This window comes from Gobius niger (assembly GCF_951799975.1).
Source record: "Gobius niger genome assembly, chromosome: 7".
Classification (NCBI taxonomy): Eukaryota; Metazoa; Chordata; class Actinopteri; order Gobiiformes; family Gobiidae; genus Gobius; species Gobius niger.
Window position 1 is genome coordinate 16,755,315 of NC_136858.1, and position 17,841 is coordinate 16,773,155.

General features: G+C 41.6%; 1 protein-coding gene across 2 annotated transcripts in view; it reads left to right on the top strand.

The window, feature by feature from the left end:
• Positions 1–2,084: 2,084 nt before the first annotated feature.
• The window catches only part of adam12b (ADAM metallopeptidase domain 12b), a 92,318-nt gene continuing 76,561 nt past the window's right edge, over positions 2,085–17,841 (top strand). For both annotated transcript variants that reach the window (XM_079559549.1, XM_079559550.1), the window contains exons 1-2: positions 2,085–2,269; positions 16,446–16,564. In XM_079559549.1, coding sequence (XP_079415675.1) covers positions 2,158–2,269; positions 16,446–16,564 — 231 coding nt within the window. In that variant the 5' untranslated portion in view covers positions 2,085–2,157. The remainder of the gene's footprint in view (positions 2,270–16,445; positions 16,565–17,841) is intronic.

The following is a 17,841-nucleotide window of genomic DNA, read 5'->3' on the forward strand; positions in this document are numbered from 1 at the left end:
TTGAATCTATGTTTCTGTACGAATTAAGTAGTAACAGAGAAATACAGGCGCTAGAGCTGGTGATGACCCTTGGGTCTCCTCCTGCTGGCAGCTGTAGGAATAACTAACTTTTAGTTTCGATTTAGGGTGTGGTTTACAGCTTCAGCACTGAGTAATGAACACACTCTGAGCGCAGAACTGCTCAGAACCGATATAATGTTGGCTTCTTATGGGCTTTCAAATTGTGGAGGACCGTTTCGAGTTTTAATATTGATGCAATTGCATCCAGGAAGTACAAATCGAAATGCTGACCCCTTTGTCTGAGGTTTACTGAAATCTGCATGAATGAAGTACTACTCCAGGTATGTTTTTGCCGATATAACATGGTTCAAAGCTTTAAAAAAGTAAATTTAAAAGGCTTATATTTATGTTGTTGTATTAGAATTTGCTGTATGAGAATTAAATGCTGATTTTATATATAACCTTCATCTTTTATTTTATTTTAATGTTGCTTAAAATTGCAACAATAAAAAAACAAAGCAGGAAAAAAATGGGCACAGCTGGTAAGCCATCATGTTTGACAAAACAATAGAGGATGTAAAAATAGAGAATGACCTGGCCAACACGAAGTGACAGTATTTTTCATAGTTTGTCTAGCTTTAGCTCTAGCTCAGTGAACCGACAATTGCAAAGACATCTGTGGCACTGTGCCTACAGCAGAGCACACTAAAAAAGATTAGTTCAAACCAGACCTGGTTTTGTGCACAACACACAGATTGGTCCAGTGTGACGCCGGTTCATCTGTGCGTGAGGACACTAGGCTATCTCACCTCACAGGTATTTCAGCATGAGGGATGACTTGTCACATTAATTACCGAGCATTCATTTCCATGTTAAAAGATAGATTGCTTCCAGCCTCTTCATCTTTCAAGTTAGAGTTGACAGTTTGCAAGGAATTACATTTAAACGCAAATACATCGAATCGGTGTGGTTTTTGAAGCTGAACATACATTTAACAAAGTCTTCTTTATGCTTTGATTTGTTCGAGACATATAAACCTATTGCTAAAAAAATAAAGTCAATAATTGAATCAGTAATTTAGGATCAGTAGGTGAGAAGAAAGCAGCACATGATATGCCTCCAATATTGACTGCGCATTTTGATCATAGTCTGCCTCTGGGCGTGGTTTTATGCCTTAAAGCAGTACTAAGTAAATAAATCCTTTTTGTAGTCCCTGTGGGGGTAATACAAGTGTTCATGGGATGATTGGAGGGTCTTTCATCTCCCCCTGGTGTCTCTGGCCAGAAAACCATGTTTGCAACTTGACTGCCACCGGTCCAGAGCAACCAATACACACTAATGGAATCACGAAGAAGAAGCTAACAGGCTAACGGGCAAAGCTAACTTCGGGCTAACGTCATTTTAAACAGTATTTACAGCCAAGTTTGAGTGAAAAAAAAATATTTCCATGGTATAATTGGATGCACAATATCCCTCTCTCCCTTCGCCTTTCCTTTCAGCGTAGTACTTAGTTTTCAAGACAATTAATACGTTAAAAATTGGTAACTTGCTACTACATTGGCAGTTGCGCTTGTGGCCTCTAGGGGGAAGAGTTACTTAGTCCTGCTTTAACATAATGCATATTATCACGGCTTATATTGCTAGGATAATGGTAAGGGACGAATACCTCTCAAACCAACCATGTGTCTGAAACTTGTCCTGGGCTGTAGAATGGAACCTGTTGGCGCTAGGACCCAGCAGAACTCACAGAGCACATGGCAGAAAGGCAGCTCCTCCGATGCAAGTCAGCTTCACTCTTCTCCGCTCCAACATCGCTCATTCTCTCTCTGCTTTCCTCTGCTCTCAGTAACCTCAACGACACATAATAACAACAACAAAAAAAGTGTAAGTGCTCAATACCTCTGTTTCCTGATACAAGCATACACTCTGTTATTGTAAAACTTTTTTTTTTTTTTTGACGTCTTCTCCAGGACGGTCAAGCTTGCATCTCTTGCAAGTCTTGTCAGGAATATTTCGGTCTGTTTTTGCTGTATTCCGTGAGCACTTTTTTTTTCCCTTTTTTTTTTTTCTTCCTGTCACCGTAGTGGCTGCAAGCATCGTGAGGAGCGGAGCGGAGAGTCCCAGCCGCTTTCACCTCACCTAACCCGGGCTGGCATCATGAGACCGTGGCGCCGGCGGAAGAACTTCGCTCGTGGGGTCTTCGCTCTTATCGTGTGCCTCTCCGTGTCTGCAGAGAATGCTGGAACAACAATTAGCAACACCCAGAAAGGTAAGTTACACTTACTATATACCGTTTTTTGTTGTTTTTTCTTTAGCCTATTATTTAAAGGTTGCACTTACTGTAATCGCGAGCCTTGTGATGCACACGCTGTAGGTTAACTTAAAGCCACACTGTGTAGAATTTTACCCACTAAATAAAATTGAAACACAAGCATTAATTTTACGACAGATATTTTCATCATTGAACAATACCATGTAGAAACAAACATTTATGAGGCTCACCCCTCTGACCAGCAAACTTTACCGGGAGTGGGTGCGTCTCCAGCTTGTCTCCATGGAAATGTGACAATAGGCGGTACAATTAGAGATTCAAACAGGTTAGTTTCTCATCCAAATCCATTCTTTGATTACCCACTGCAGCAGTAGCATTTTCTGTGTTGAGCTGGTCATTAGGAGCATGTTTTGTTTTGCCGGCAACAGTATAGTCCAAAATGTTACGCAGTGTACCTTTAATTGATATGGGAAAACATAAAATAAATTTAGGCTAATGTTGTGCAGGGGACCCAAAGCAAATGAAAATGTAATCTATATTGGATGAAACATATTGTAAATCAGTATTTAGCCACAGTCAATACCTACTGTTGTTATTCTAAATGTAATTTTAGGCTGTAAAACATGACAATTTTGTTTTTATTGAGTTAAAGGAGCTATACCTGACTTTTTTGTCTTTATGTAAGGTATAAAAAATGTTTGCCTTATAAAAGTATGATGTAAAAGTCGTAATTTGTGGAAAAAAATCAGCCTGATGAGTGAGGTTTGCGCCATATTAACATTTGTTGATGTTGTGTGTATGGTCAACCCAAATAGTCAATATGTGACGGAAAGGGGGTTACGGCCGTGACGGTAAAAATAAGATTGGGTTCAAAATTATGAGTAATTACGTATTCCGGCTATCCACATGGCCGCAACTCCATTCACTAGTTTTATTAGGCAACTTTTTTTGTTTTGCCTCTTCTCAATTTGTTGTGTTCAATTTGACAACTCAAGAGGGAATTTTTAGTAAGTAATTACCCCCAAATAGCAAAATACATTGTTTTTGTGCCTTTCTGTCAGTTTGTTCATCATAGTGCAGAAAATAATCTTGTACTTTGTTGTCTTTGATGGTTATTTTAATTGTTGACTTGTCACAATAAGTGGCTGCGCCCCATGATTGTGTTCCTTAATAAGTCATTAATTACGTAGGATAATTAACTGGGTATATTGATTAGCTATTAGCTAAAGAGGTCTTGTAAAGTTAACATTTTTTCCACGATTATCATTAAGGTTCAACCGCATCTCTCACTCTTATGGTTCCATCATATTTTTCAGTGTTGCATTGTCAATGTCAAACTCAATTGTGTGAAACCATCCTGGAGATATTCACCACATTGCAGCATGGGATTGTAGCTGTAGAGAGTGAGAGTAGAAAATAGTCTGAAGGTTAGTGTATGGATTGAATTGGGGCAGTAGTAGTCTTTGATGTTGCTGGATATTGACCGCTCTAACTCTCTGTAATGCTTGTTATGGGCTTTTCCAACATTAGCGGAGATTAGCGTTGAGTGAAGAACTCGAGATCTCATCAGCCGAGTCCATAATGGTTGTGATATTGCAGCGCTTGAGTCCAGATGGACCTGAAGTATGTATCTGAGAGTAGGTAGCCAAAATGGCACTGCAAACAGTGGCCTAAATCCGGCTGTCGGACTCGAGCCAAATTTACAAAGAGTATTTTACCCCAAAAATGTGCCAAATTGTGGATAATGCCTTGCTGACATGGCTCAAAGCTTGTCTTAGTGCTGTGTTATGGAGGATGATGTGCATTCCCAATCTCAAACAGAACGTGCCCGCCCCCGCAAAATTAATCTGACGTACGCTCGTGCCAAAGATGGTTTTAGTTGCTTGCCAAGGCTTCACTACGATCAGCGTTTCTAATAGCGCTGTGTTGCGGTTACCATAGGCTAAGCGGTGCATTAAGCAGCAATAGATTCGCAGGGCTGATTGAAAGTATCTTGTTGAAACTTGGAACACAAATACGAGATAAATGTGACATAGATGGATAGGAAATCATCAACCATTCCTTTTTAAAAATGTATATTTCAAGCTGAATGACCCACTGTTTTGCTGTGTTCATGAGTGCATACTGTTCTTGTGCCTTTGTGCTGGACAGGGAGGGTATCCCATTCGGCTGGCCACTCCGAAAAAGTATTAGAGATGAAAGGCAGAAAGAGAGATTGTGTAAGAGCAAGAGAATTTTTTTTTTCCAATTAATTGCTCTTTTCAAAGCGAGTAAGAGTCTATGTTCAAAGTCAGTAATTAGCAGAATCCTTTAATGTGTGTCAGTCTTCTTAAAAGTTGTTTATTTTGTAACCAGACTGTTAATTACACTGAAAAACCCACATACCCGCTCTTAAATGAAGCCTATTTCTCTCCAGAGCTAATTTACCTTGTGAACTATTACTCCAAAAATAAGAGAAGTCCCAAAAGGAGCTGGATGGAGCGGCCGATGTTTACAAATGTTTGAAGAATCTTCCCCGTTCATGGCCCCCATCTTTCTTTGTCTCTCGTCTTGCATATCAACCGGCTTCAGTCTAATTTCTGGGCGAAGGCGAAGCTCGATAAATAATTAGAGGGGGACCGAATGACCTGGATTAGATGGGGTGGATATCATCTGGTCAGGACCACAGCATCAGACAGAATTAATTAGAAAGATTAGATTGTCTGCGCTGTCTAAACAAACTTGAGAAGATGACGATAAGAATCGACCAAGTGGCCTTCAAGTGATATTCCAGATGTTTTGGGATGGAGGGTTCGCCGTATGTAGAACAGGAGAGAAGTGTTGCTTTATTGTAGCATTTTGAAGACATTAGTTTTGATACTTCGCTGTCTTCTTCTTCTTCTACTCATCTTACTTTTTCTCGCTCTCCCTGCCAACACTAATGAAAGTCATTGTTAAGAGGTTTTAGATTCAAGGCACTACAATTTGCTTGGATCCGTAGTCTTTGGAATCACTGGTTGATACCTGATTTGTTTTTCATGTGTTGCTTGGGTGTCAACTTACTTACCTCCATGGTGAAATTCTCTACTTGAAAAAAACTTAGGCTTAAAAGCGATTTTTATCCTTTTCCGTTTGGCGCTTGTTAAAGGTGACTCTCAGTACCTTTAAAACTGAACCCTTCCTACAGTTTTTCATATGGAATATTGGACCGCCTTTAGCTTTGATTACGGCACACATTAAATACAATGCGCACAATGTCAAAATATCACATGTTGCATTAAGTCACCAAGATCGTGCATTGAAGATGGGAGAGTGTGACCTTTGGTAAAACCTTCTCCAGCACACCCCAAAGATTCTCAATGGGGTTATAAGATCTAGACACTGTGGCGGCCGATCCTTGTGTGAAAATGGTGTCTCATGTTACCAGAACCTCTCTTTCACAAAGTGAGCCCGATGAATCCTTGTATTGTCATCTTGGAATATGTCCGTGCCATTAGGGAAGAAGAAATAGTCTGGTCATTCATTCAGGATGTTCTGGTAGTCAGCGGATCTCATTCTTTGGGCACATAGTGTTGCTGAACCTAAACCTGCAGCAACTCCAGATCAGAACAGTTGGTTAAATCCAATTAAAGGTCACTTTTTGGGGGGGGTCAGGCAGTGTGTAATGCTGGTGTAAGCTCCTGGCTTTACTCGTTTTCTATTGTAGACAATAGAAATAGTGTTTTTAACACTGAAGATGTTTCGCCTCTCATCTCCAGAGTCTTCGTCAGCAACAAATGATCTTTATAGTCATCGCCATTGTCACTTTTATCAATCCTCCTCCACTACATTCTCTTTTTCTCTGCACTGTGTTTTTGTTTCTTGTTTTAATTGATCACTAATGAGTTATCTTCTTCATTATAGTCATGCATTCGTTGTATATAGCTCTTCTCCAGTCGCTTCACAAGCTTAAACCCAGCCACACTACTTCAAGGACAACCCCTGCTCCGGAAATCCTGGCACATCGCTTTAAAAATATCTAAATTTACTCCCGGTGCCCTCAGCTCTGGTGCAGTGCAGCCTATCTTTCAGTTCAGTTTCCTGGGGATGTAAGTCACACCTATCGTCAGTCGCGGCTCCGAGGAGCATTGACGTAAAGCCGCTACAAAAACTTCTCTGCTAAAGCCATTTAAGAAATAACCTCGCCCAAGCCTGTCCTTTAAAGCCTAGGAGTCGCTGTCAGCTGACATTTTGAGGACAAGCTGGCATTGATTTGTTCGCCACAAGGGAGCCGCGGACGCAGTTAGAGACGTCTCCTCCCGTTAGGCATCATTGGTCATTATAGCCATCAGGGTGATTTAGCCTCTTCCTTCTCCCCCTCACCACGCGCCGCGCTGCCCAAGGAGGAATGGGAGCGTAGAGGTAATAGATGCCGGTGTTTTTTTTTTTTTTTTTTTTTTGAGTGGAGCCGCAAACTCGAGACACATAGATGTAGTGTCGGGGATAAATGAAGAATGTACAGGGTGAACGTGGGCAATAAAGCTGTGAGCATTTTCAGATGTCGGGAAGACTGTAATTCTCGAGGACATCTGTAGGAATGGATCATTGAATCCAGGAAGGAAAAAAAAAGACACTCACGCTTGATCCAAGAAGCATTACTGTGATTGATTTCTTTTTCAAACGCAGTTCACCAGTTAGACAAGTTTGGTAACGAAGGCCTCAATTTTCTGCAGCTGCCGTCACTGCAATTTATGTGTCGGGAACCACGCCAGATGTAACTTTCTGTGACTGATTTGGGATTCAAGATGTGAATTTGTGGATCAAACTTGGTCAACATCTGGGCGCTGGCATTTCATGATGGGAGAGAAATATGATGACGAGGGGAACAATCCTAACTATAACCCTAACACTAATCTTAACCTGTTTTCTTGCTAAACAATGCGACCTCCTTACATCGAGGACGAGAATGATTGTCTTATGGAGTCACATCATGGTGCTTTTTTTTTCCTATTTAGTGAAAGGTAATAGGATTAAGTTGTGTTGGGTCTTGGTTTGAACATGCTGGTCACAGCTGGAGTCTTATGTCTTCTTATTTAGACCTGATTGATTTCATGGTTTAGTAATTGTTTAGCCCGGGTTCAGTCCTTACATTCACAGTAAACATGCCAAGTAAAATTGGTTGTGACTCATTACAAACAGGAATTTTGTGTTTTTTAGAAAGTTTTTTTTATTTATTATTATTTAGCGATGTAGTAGGGAGAGAAAGGGTGTTCCATTGACTGTTTCACAAAACCTGATTGAGTGTAACTGGCTACAATATGCATTTCTATTTCCCTCTGTAAAAAGATATTAAAACCTATTGTCCCCATTTGCCTTGACGATGTCATTCTTCATGCCTAGGTTTTTCCCATTTATTTGAAAAGCAAATTCTCCTTTTGTTGTGCAAATGGCTAAAGCACGGGAAGAAGGTGTGCAAAGTAGCTACAAAGCACAAAATCACGAGTGTCACCGCTCGCCTTACACGCACAGCATTATGTTTACTCTCTCAGGCAGAATGGTGACAGATACCAGCAAGCTGCAATTGGCGTTCAAAAATGCAGAGCAGTTTTTTTGGTGTAAATGTGAACTCTTTGAACAGTAGTTTGCAGTGTGTGCCTATTCGCTTTGAAGGAGAAGTTCTTTTCTCATGAAAGTTATGCTTTGATGGGAGAAAGGAGGACAGAACACCAAAGTGGTCTGATGCAACAACAGCATTCTCACAGTGAGGCGCTCAGAGCCGCGGAGCACACCACCAGGTCGCCTTACATCAATAATTTCACAACAGAAAGGTCATCGCGCCTCTGTGTCGGGCTATTAACTGTCAGCTTCACACAATTGTACTTTGGCCATGCTTTTAAACTGTTTGCGTTTTTATTATCCGAGCTTTTGATCAGAGGAGTTGAAGCGGTTTGGAGGCTAAACATATTCTCCATAAGGTCAGTTCGCTTTTGTAGGCAAGGACCTTTGGGGGTGGCGCCGTGCCCGGAGCAGTTCGACCTCTCGTGGGTAAGTGATGGACAGACCAATGGCATGTGATGTAAAGGGTCAGCCTTGAGCTTCATCTCCATTTTACAAGATGACAACCGACACATCTGTGAAATGTAGGTAGAAAAACAGTTAATCATTGTGGCTTTGTTATATGGCGTGGAAGTAATGTTGCAGCTTTCCTCTTTGGACTACTAGTTTTTTTATGCAGAAGATTTTGTTTTTCTTTGCAGTCTTTTGTGGCTCAAGCCTGTTGGATGCATTTACAGAGACATGCGTTGTCTTGATCAGTATCTTTGTTGAGATGCACTGCATCACCTTGTGGACGTCTCGTCAGATCTTGGAAGCGAAGCAGGGATGGGCCTGGTTAGTACCTGAATGCCTGTGTGAGTGGGGTGTGAGCAAGTGGCTGCCGGGCTTCTGTCAGTCTGTGGCAGCTGTTGCTTAGTACCATCCAGGTTGGAGTGAATGAAAAGAAAAAGTGCTTGTGTGAAGCACTTTGTTATGTGAAAAGCGCTTTACAAATATAGCTACCCTACTATTAAATACGTGCTTACAAAGGTTACACTGGAGTGCCTGTTTACGATTTAATGTGTGTTCTTAAGAATGAGAGCAACAGAGACTAGGTTGGAGTATTTACTGAAGGCTTACCTGTTAAGAAAAAAACTATTTTCTGGACTATAAGTCGCTCCGGAGTACAAGATACATAATGAACATGTTAAATTATATATAAACTATGAAAAGTTATAGTCCGGAAAATACGATCAACAAAACCTTTGCTTGAAACATCCAACCAACAACCTGCTGCTGAGTGTTGTTTTGCTCGTGCCTCCAAAGCCTTTTCAAACAGCAAATTTACTGGTGCAATGTACAATTTTGTCGACAGATTGACAGATGTTTTGCTGCCTGCTCACTCATCACTCAGGTGTTGATTGGCTGAAAAAGTGCTGTGTGGATAAACTAAAAACACAGCTTTCTCCCCGATCAGCAATGCATGTGGTGCACAATCACCAGAGCAGGCTACTTCCCGACACACTGCACGGAAGGAGGAGATATCCAGTGAATCCCACAAAGGTGTATTGGATTAGAAGAATCTTTTACTCCCATCTTTAATCCTAAAATCCCTGCTCAGAAGTCCCCGTCGCTGTGGTAAATGATTCTCAAATCTGCTGAGAACAGGATGGGGACCGGCGTTTCCACTGCGGCTCCCACCGGATGGGGAATCTGATGTGACACAGGCTAATCCCAGTACTCGTCCCGAACCCTCTCATGTTGCTGTTATTTCAGTCAGACACTCAGGACTTCCCCCGGGCCGTCGCTGCTCTAATGGGCTGCCCTGTCCGTGGGGAGGAGAACCAGGACCTCGCAGCCAGGATTAACGCCTCCGTGCTCATCACAGCGAGCCAGCGAGTAATTAGCCAGTTTAGACAAGTGCCAGTTGTTGAAAAAAAAGTGGTATTTGCTGTTTCCACAAATCAAATGCCAAGTGATTTTGTTTTTTTTCAGCACAAACATAAAAGTCCTTCTTCTTATCTCCCCCCCCCACATAAAAAAAAAAAAGCTGAAATCTGTTATCTGTTATCATCCTGGAAATCAAGGCATAATCTTCCACATCAGTCGCATCTGTCTGCTCTCTTTGGGACTATAGAGGTTTCATTCATTCATATTTTGTGACATTACACATGACTTCATACGGTCTTACACCTAAAATCCATCTTTTGTAGGTCTGCCTCGCTCTCTCTCGCTCTCTCGCTCTCTCTCCTGCCTTTGGCACCACAAATGTGCACTGCTTTGGGAGGTTCATGATGGGGTGTTTTAAAATATTCATCACGCCGTTATTATTATTAGTGTTTGACATTTGAAATAAGAGTATAGCCGGGGAAATCACTTTGACATAGTTCATAAAGGTTCAGAAGTGATGATGTGAAAGCTCTTTTGACATTTCAAACCTTTTGAAGTTAATGGAACTACAACGGTCAATTTGTTGTGTTTGTTATATGTGTTTGTTACATTTTCTCAAAGGGCAGTCTGACCGGCAGTTACATAGCGCAGGTCACAGAAAAATGCCTTTGGGGTTATTCGGCGTGGCTTTAGATAACCTGTTACCTGCATTTGCTCAGTTATATTTGCAGTACATGATTATTCGCCTCACATATCATATGTGATTTTTGTCCATTTGTAAATAATCATGCCATGGTTTTTCAGATTATGTACATTGTGCATATTTTGTATATTCAGATTTGAGCTACTTTTACTATATATATGGTGTTTTTTCTTATATATGTATATCTTATTTAATGTTATTATTTTATGACTAGTTATGTTGCACAATTGCACCCAACAATGTCCTAGTTTGTGAATGTGCCTTCACTAACAATAGCAATTGGACTCACAGAAACAGAGTGGCGTTGTGAGAGTTTTATTGGAAATAAATCATGATTGGGCTTAGATGCCAGCGGAAGATTGAATTAACGATATGAAACACACGGCAACGATGAAGTCTGGACACTGGTGGGGGTAGAGTACGAGACCCAGGATGGCCAGTTGACAACGGCGAGCACAGCCGAGGAGAGGCCAGGCGGAGGAGGGGCAGAGGAGGGGCACAGCACATCTGGGAAACGGCCGAACGATGGCCGAGGAAGCTTCCTGGGCGATTAATGGCTGAACCAGGAATGTGCAGCTGTGGTGATTGGCTGACGCGAAGGTGTGACTTGAGATGGGGCTATGATTGGTTGATTTGGTGAGGAGTTTCCGGCGATGAGGCAATTAATGAGCGCTTCCAGGTTGAATTTGCGCAGAAAATTCATTAAAATTCTTATTCTGAATTCAATGCAGTTCAAGCCGTGTTAATATCCACTGTTGTGTAGATTAGTGTAATTGTGCTTTTTGTTTCTATGCTCTCTTTCTTGTATTCAAATTATTACTTATTGGATCATTCAAGCCTACACCACCAGAATTCATCAATATGGCATCTGAAGAACCCTGGATATAAAATTTTATGTAAAATCCACTGGGCGTAGAGGCTGCACAGAAATCCACAATTTTTCTAGTTATTGCCACGCCATGTCCAATCCACTGTACTCTTTTCTCTGTCTGAAGCAGTATTTCAAACATTATATTCTATCATAATCAATCGCTAAAACAGCCTTTTCATTAATTGACAAAAGCAGCGACATCTTTATTTATTTTTTTCCCTCCTTTTCTCTTTTATTACAGAGGAGTCTTTAACACTACAAAGTCTCATTGATGTACCCAGGAAGATTTTCTGAGACGTTTATTAAGCGAAGAGATTCAAAGCACCTTCGCCCAACGTTCCTTTTATTACCGTGGGCACCGGGTAGGCGCGGCGGCCGTATTTAGGTCAGTGGTATTTTCATAGAGAATGTCTAATTGGATTCCTACAGGATGTTAGACTAAAGTGTTTTTCACATCGACTTTGTTCCCCTCAGATCTGATGGATAAAACACTTTTACATCTTTTTCATTCCGTGCATTTTATCTTCAGGGAGTAGATGCCGATAGATTTCGTTACGGGATACGACATACAGAATATATCAGGCACTATATGTATTCTGTGAGACCGAATGACTCTTTAACATTTCAAACTTCTCTCACAATCTCAAATAATACTATTAGATATTTTTCCAAAAGTGTTGAGCCTTTTATTGCTAACAAATTAGTTTTTGTTGTCTTTAACTCGCTATGTACCATTTGTCTCGAGCAGGCACTGCCGTAATGGATCTAGTTTTGTGGCCGCTGCAGTGCAGAGATTGAACATTAAATCTTCACTATTATCTAATCCATAATCAGACCTCCATATTCCCCCGGCCGCTGTTATAAAGGAGCCGCTCACACAGGAGGGGAAGAAAGACCTGGAAAGCCATGTCTCACGGGGCCACTTTTGTCTCTGTACTTTAATATTTCAGCTGAGAAGAAAGTTACCGCAATTAGTCTATCGGGGATTAAAGTGGCAGATTTGGTGGAGGCATGAAAAGGAAGACAGTATTAATATTCAAATTGTCCTCATTTATGAATCTTAAACTGGATTCGGACACTCCGGAGCTGCGCAGGTCATGTTGGGATAACTTGGGCAAAATGTATGAATTAAATACTATGGCCTTCCATTGTTTTTCAGTTCTCGGTTGTAGAAGGAAGTGATCGATCTTTTTTTCGGGGGGGATTCAGGAAAGTGTGCGGCTTGTCATCGATCGGTAAAAGCTTTGCGCTACGCTTTAGAATTCATTTTGAAATACTGATTATTATTCTCCTGGCTGTTATTAAGGCTTAAGACAAAAGGAGATTGAGGCTTCTGTGGACGGTACAATCACTTCAGCATTTGAAATCTTTCCCTAAACTCGGTGACTACGGACAGATTTAGCCGTAAAAATTTAACTTGCTCAGTACAAACCATTTTCCCCAAACTCCACTTTTCTTGTAAAATCCCTGCCAATTTGGCTATTCAGAGGCACCTGCAGACGGCACAGCGCCACGGCGAAGTTTGCAAAGACTCCGAAATGTCAAATTTATTCCCAAAATACTCGACTTCAAGGACTGCTTGAGAGAATGACGTACCTATAACCATTTTATTTTTTTACTGCATGAAGCTCAAGCAGAATGAGCAAAGCATTACACATAGTAGCGCATTTTCTCTTCACGGTATGCGGTCATTTTATTCATACAGGTCACATTTCACTGCCTATTCTTCTTGTCAAGCTGTTAACCACTTTGCCCTTTGCCTGGAGCGAGATCTGTCCTTCAACCTCAGCCCCTGACCTTCCTGCCTTTGTTGCACCTGTTTTTTATTTCCACGCTTACCCCGCTCTGCCATTGTAATGCTGAGGAAGGGAATTGGATTGAGTGCTGAAAATCCATCCATTTATATGTGTTAGTTTGTCAAATTATTATTACTAGTAATTATTAGTAGCTTTATGGCTCCACACACGAAGGTCCTTCACGGCTTGGGACTAAACCTGGACTTAGAAAGTTGATGAAAAACCACTGTTCACGACAACCTGTTTGTCATTCAAGTTTACTCAGTTTTGAAAGTTAAAAGCAAATCTATTGTATCTTTTTTATCGTAGGGGTAAAACTGTCTTCCGTACACAGCAGAGAGGCCAGGTAATTGTCTTAATCTGTTTATGTTGTTGGCTCTGTTGCCTCCCTGCTGATCAAGGTGGACTGCGTGTCCTGCTTTAATTCCCATTACCCAGCAGTTGATTAGCAACATGCCCCCCACTGTGAGACACTTATGGAGTGTCAGTGTCCTTAAATCACTGAGCTGACTTTTAAACAGATACATAGCAGACAGAATACAATTTTCATGATCTGCCAAAATTTGTTCATAGACGTCTTTTTATTATTTTTTTCTATACAGTTTTTCCATAATAACAATAATAATAAAGTTACTTAATAACTTTGTTTGTGTGTACGGCGATTGCCTCACAGGGCTCACAGTATTGCTCATTTGATCAAACAGAAATAAGTTAAGGAATCAACAATAACATATCAAACTGAAACAGGTTGAAGGATGGCGATTGGATGAGGCATTCATCGGTCGCTCAGACATTGACAGGTCTGGTCAGTCACCACTGGGGCTGAACACAAACTACAGCCTGCGATCCCAGGTTCACACGTTTCTCTGCTTAATACAGTTTTCACTGTCAAAGTTATGTGTGGTTTGGTATTAACAAAAGCAGCAGTATCAACACCCCCAGGACGTGCAAGATATTTCCTATTCCAGTGTACATCAGACAAAATATCATTAAACTAACTGCCTTTTTGTACTCACTGTCCTCTACTACTCCATCCAAAATCCGCTTTTCACTGCTGCTCTCAATGAGAAAAAAAGCTGCTGAAATTTTGTTTTTTTTTGGCTAATACATACATATAGTACATATTACCACTTTCACATTGCCAGTGGTGCAGCGGTTAATGCTTGTTCCTCACAGTTAGACGGTCTGGACGGGGCCTTTCTGTGTGGAGTTTGCATGTTCTCCCTGTGTCTGTGTAGGTTTCCTCTGGGTTCTCCGTTTTTTACTACCACTAAAAACATGTACAATAGGCCAGGGTGAATGAGAGTGGGTTTGAGTGTCCAAGTCTGGCTCAACGGATGGAAATTAGCCTAAAGCTACAATTGTGCGCGGCGTGTTTACATGCATGTAGCCATGTATGTTCATTAACATGCACTGTCCCGACCAAATAAACAAATACATTTTAAAGAATGTTTTTGCGGTCATCTTGCTTTTGTCCTGCAGTTCTTCCTCTGCATGCTCATTGCTCAGCTTGTCATTGTCAGCCTACTTCTATTTAATTTGCATATCACAGAACATAAAAACCTCTGCAAAATGTACTACTAGTGCTGCACGGCTGTCATATACCCAATGTCTAAAAAATAGTAATGTTTTGGATAAACAAAATTATGAGAGCCATTTTGCCAGGTGTTTAAAGGAGGGCACAACAATATAGCAACAAAGATACACTGTGCCCGGAATGGAGTTGAGACTTGCCAAATGCAGGTTTATTTTTGTATGGGAGCATCCAAAAGAAAAAATATAGAATGGTTCTATCGCAGTTGAATTTTAGTGAATCAAAACCTGAGGACTCCTGGTACTTTTAGCTCTGCCCTGTAAATGTAGCCGTGGAATATCATTTTCCAAAGTGCATCAACACACGGCATTTAGGAGACAGCAAGGTTAAAGGAGCTGACACCGTAGCCCGGGGACAGGGTAAATAAAATGTCAGAGAGAATCCCTCCACTCTGCTCCACTAAACTCCTCTTGTACCCTGCCTGACATGCACCCGCGCTCCCAGACACAAACATGCTTTACGTTAGTGTCTCACGGGATTAGCTAGTGCTTGGTAAACAGCCTTATCCATGTTCCTTTAGTGACAGAACCTCAAACAACCTCTTTTGCTTTGCCACAGTCTTCGGGGTTTACACAGTCTATTGCTCTCCACATTAAGCTTTTAGGGCTTCTAATGGTCGGACGTGCTTGGTGATACTGTGCTAGCATTAGGGCTAGTCCCACTGGTCTGTGTGGACTGATAGAGATATTGGGGTGGGGAGATGTCAGGGGATGTCTGGGAAATGAAGTCTCATATCTTGCCTGAGGCTACTTATGTGTCTTGTGATTGTGACCATTTCTATTTTTGTATTCACAAGCAGAAATTCATGGTTCCTGAATCCAACGTGACTAATTTTTCAGAAGAGGACAGTAAACAGTGGAACAAATTATGTTCAGTGGAAATAATTGGTTGAAATAATTGATTCCTGGACCACATCTATGTGGAGTTTGCATAATTCTCCTTGTGTAAAGATGGGACTCCCTGGGTGATGACCACAGACTGTAAAATTAAGAATGGACTGAGGGGGCGTGGCTTTCCCCATAGTGTTCATGCTAGCTATTTGGCTGGGTTTTTGGAGCCAGTTCAATTATTAAAAATAGGGGGGAAATAAAGATTGTGAAAGGATCGAATTAGGACGATGTTGCGCAAGACAAACACGAGGAGGTGACTTAAAGAGGGACAAAGAAACGTTTCAATGGAAAGTCCAAAGGAGCCTGAAACTTCCCGGAGCCAGCTGCCATTTCCTCACGGTTACAGAAAGAAGTAGAACACAATAAGTCAATTTTTTGTCAATTTTAATAACGATGAACTCAGTCTATGGAACCCCTCTATTTTGTGTTGTTAATGGGTTTTCATAATTCCCGTAACATTCCTCTTCAATATAAAAAGGCGGTAGATTATATGGTTAAGTAGATGAACATCATGCTGCTTTATGACACACAGAATGAAAAAGCTAGCTCAACTTTTCCCTTTTATGTTCTGGCTCGCGAAAGACGAACTTCTTTCAAATTGCGTTGTGCATCCATTATTGATAAGTCTATGGCTGCTGTCTTATTGCGGTGGGCCTCTGGGATACATCTCCTGCTTTTACCGTCTTTCCGCAGCGCTTCACCGTTTTACAAATGCGCCACCTCGTATGGTGCGTCTCTTTGAGGCTTAGCTGCTCGTGTCATCAGAGTAAAACATGATCCATCTGTTTGAAATGATTGAAAATGTAAACGAACAATATGGATTCTTGACTTTTTGCCATGTTTACAAAAACTCAGAGTTGCTATTGTTTGAGCAACTCTTGTCTTTTTAGTCTTTAAGTTTTACAAAGACGACTGTACATTTTGATATGTTTACAGGAAGAGGTCTGGATGAGAAGAAGGTGCAATCCGAAAACTTGACCAAGCGCCACGAAAGCACCGTACCTCTACTTCTGAAGGGAAAGGAGCGGAGACCTCTGAGCCAGCTTACAAACAAGGTAAACATCCTTTGCCAGATTTTCCTCAAACAGTCCAATCTCTCCCATGGATTTTATGCTTTTTACTGTGGTGCCCTTCCCTCCCACTAAGTTTACGACAGATTGTGCTGTATCCCCTTTCGTAGTCCCTGGAGAAACAAAACGCCCAACTGCCACACCAACAATAATGAAATCATAACTGTTTTGGACAGCATCAAACTTACCCATGACTCAGTGGATCAGCCCACTTCCAAAGAGCGCAGCCAAGTACACATGTTGGGCTTTATGGTTGATGTAACCACAGTATACACTCCCCTCCTTAGTTGCCCGCTGCTACTACATCCCAAAAAAGAAATCCCCCTTTTCATTTTTGTATAGTCTTGCGCCGTCTCTCTTGTGGCTTCACCGCCTCTCTTTGCTTTGTATGCGCCCGCCTTTTGTTTATTTGAACACAAGTTAGGCCCGTGGGCGCTACATGCTGCGAACAATTTGTGAACCTCGTCAGCCTTCATCAGTCACGGCAAACCTACAGCAGCGAGAAACAGCCTGGTGACAACTTAGCATTTTCTGCTTGGTACGAAGATAGACATTTTTATTTACAGTACAATAGAACGTAAGCAACGTGTGACATTTGATGACAGCAAGACACACTCTAAAACAGGCGTAGGCAACGTCAGGCCTGGGGGCAAAATCTGTCCCTCCAGCATAAAACCTTGGATTTGAGAATACTATTATATGAATGAGTGGTCAAAAACCTGCCCTAAGAGTACTGATAATACTGTCAATTACCTTAAAATGTCATAGAGTACGCCCTGACCCCCACATTTAGACAGATATGATGAACGACACTGGGATTTGAAGTGGGGCCACAAACGGGAGGTTTGGCAAGCAGATTTCGTTGAGGAAGAAAATCGACCCGCCCAAAAAGCTAACTTGCCTACCCCTGCTCTTCAATATTAGGACCATAGACATAATATTAATAGACTACATCTCCTCACTTCTCCCCATTTGCCATAATGACCACGGGGGAAATCATGGTGGATTTACAGACTCCTCCTACCCAGCTCTGACGTAGCATGTTCCTAATAAGGGCATAAGGGCGGGATCTTCACTGTGGACTCTGCCCTCGCGTGACGTGCAGTTTGGTCGTAGCCACGCCACTAGCTCTAATGCTAGCGGCCTGTCAATCAAAGTCCGGCCCTCATTAGTATACGAGATTTCTAAAAATGTTCTTACAAAAACCAGCCTGGTTTCTGTAACTATGCCTAACCCAGCGTTATCACTGGAGGAAAATCTAG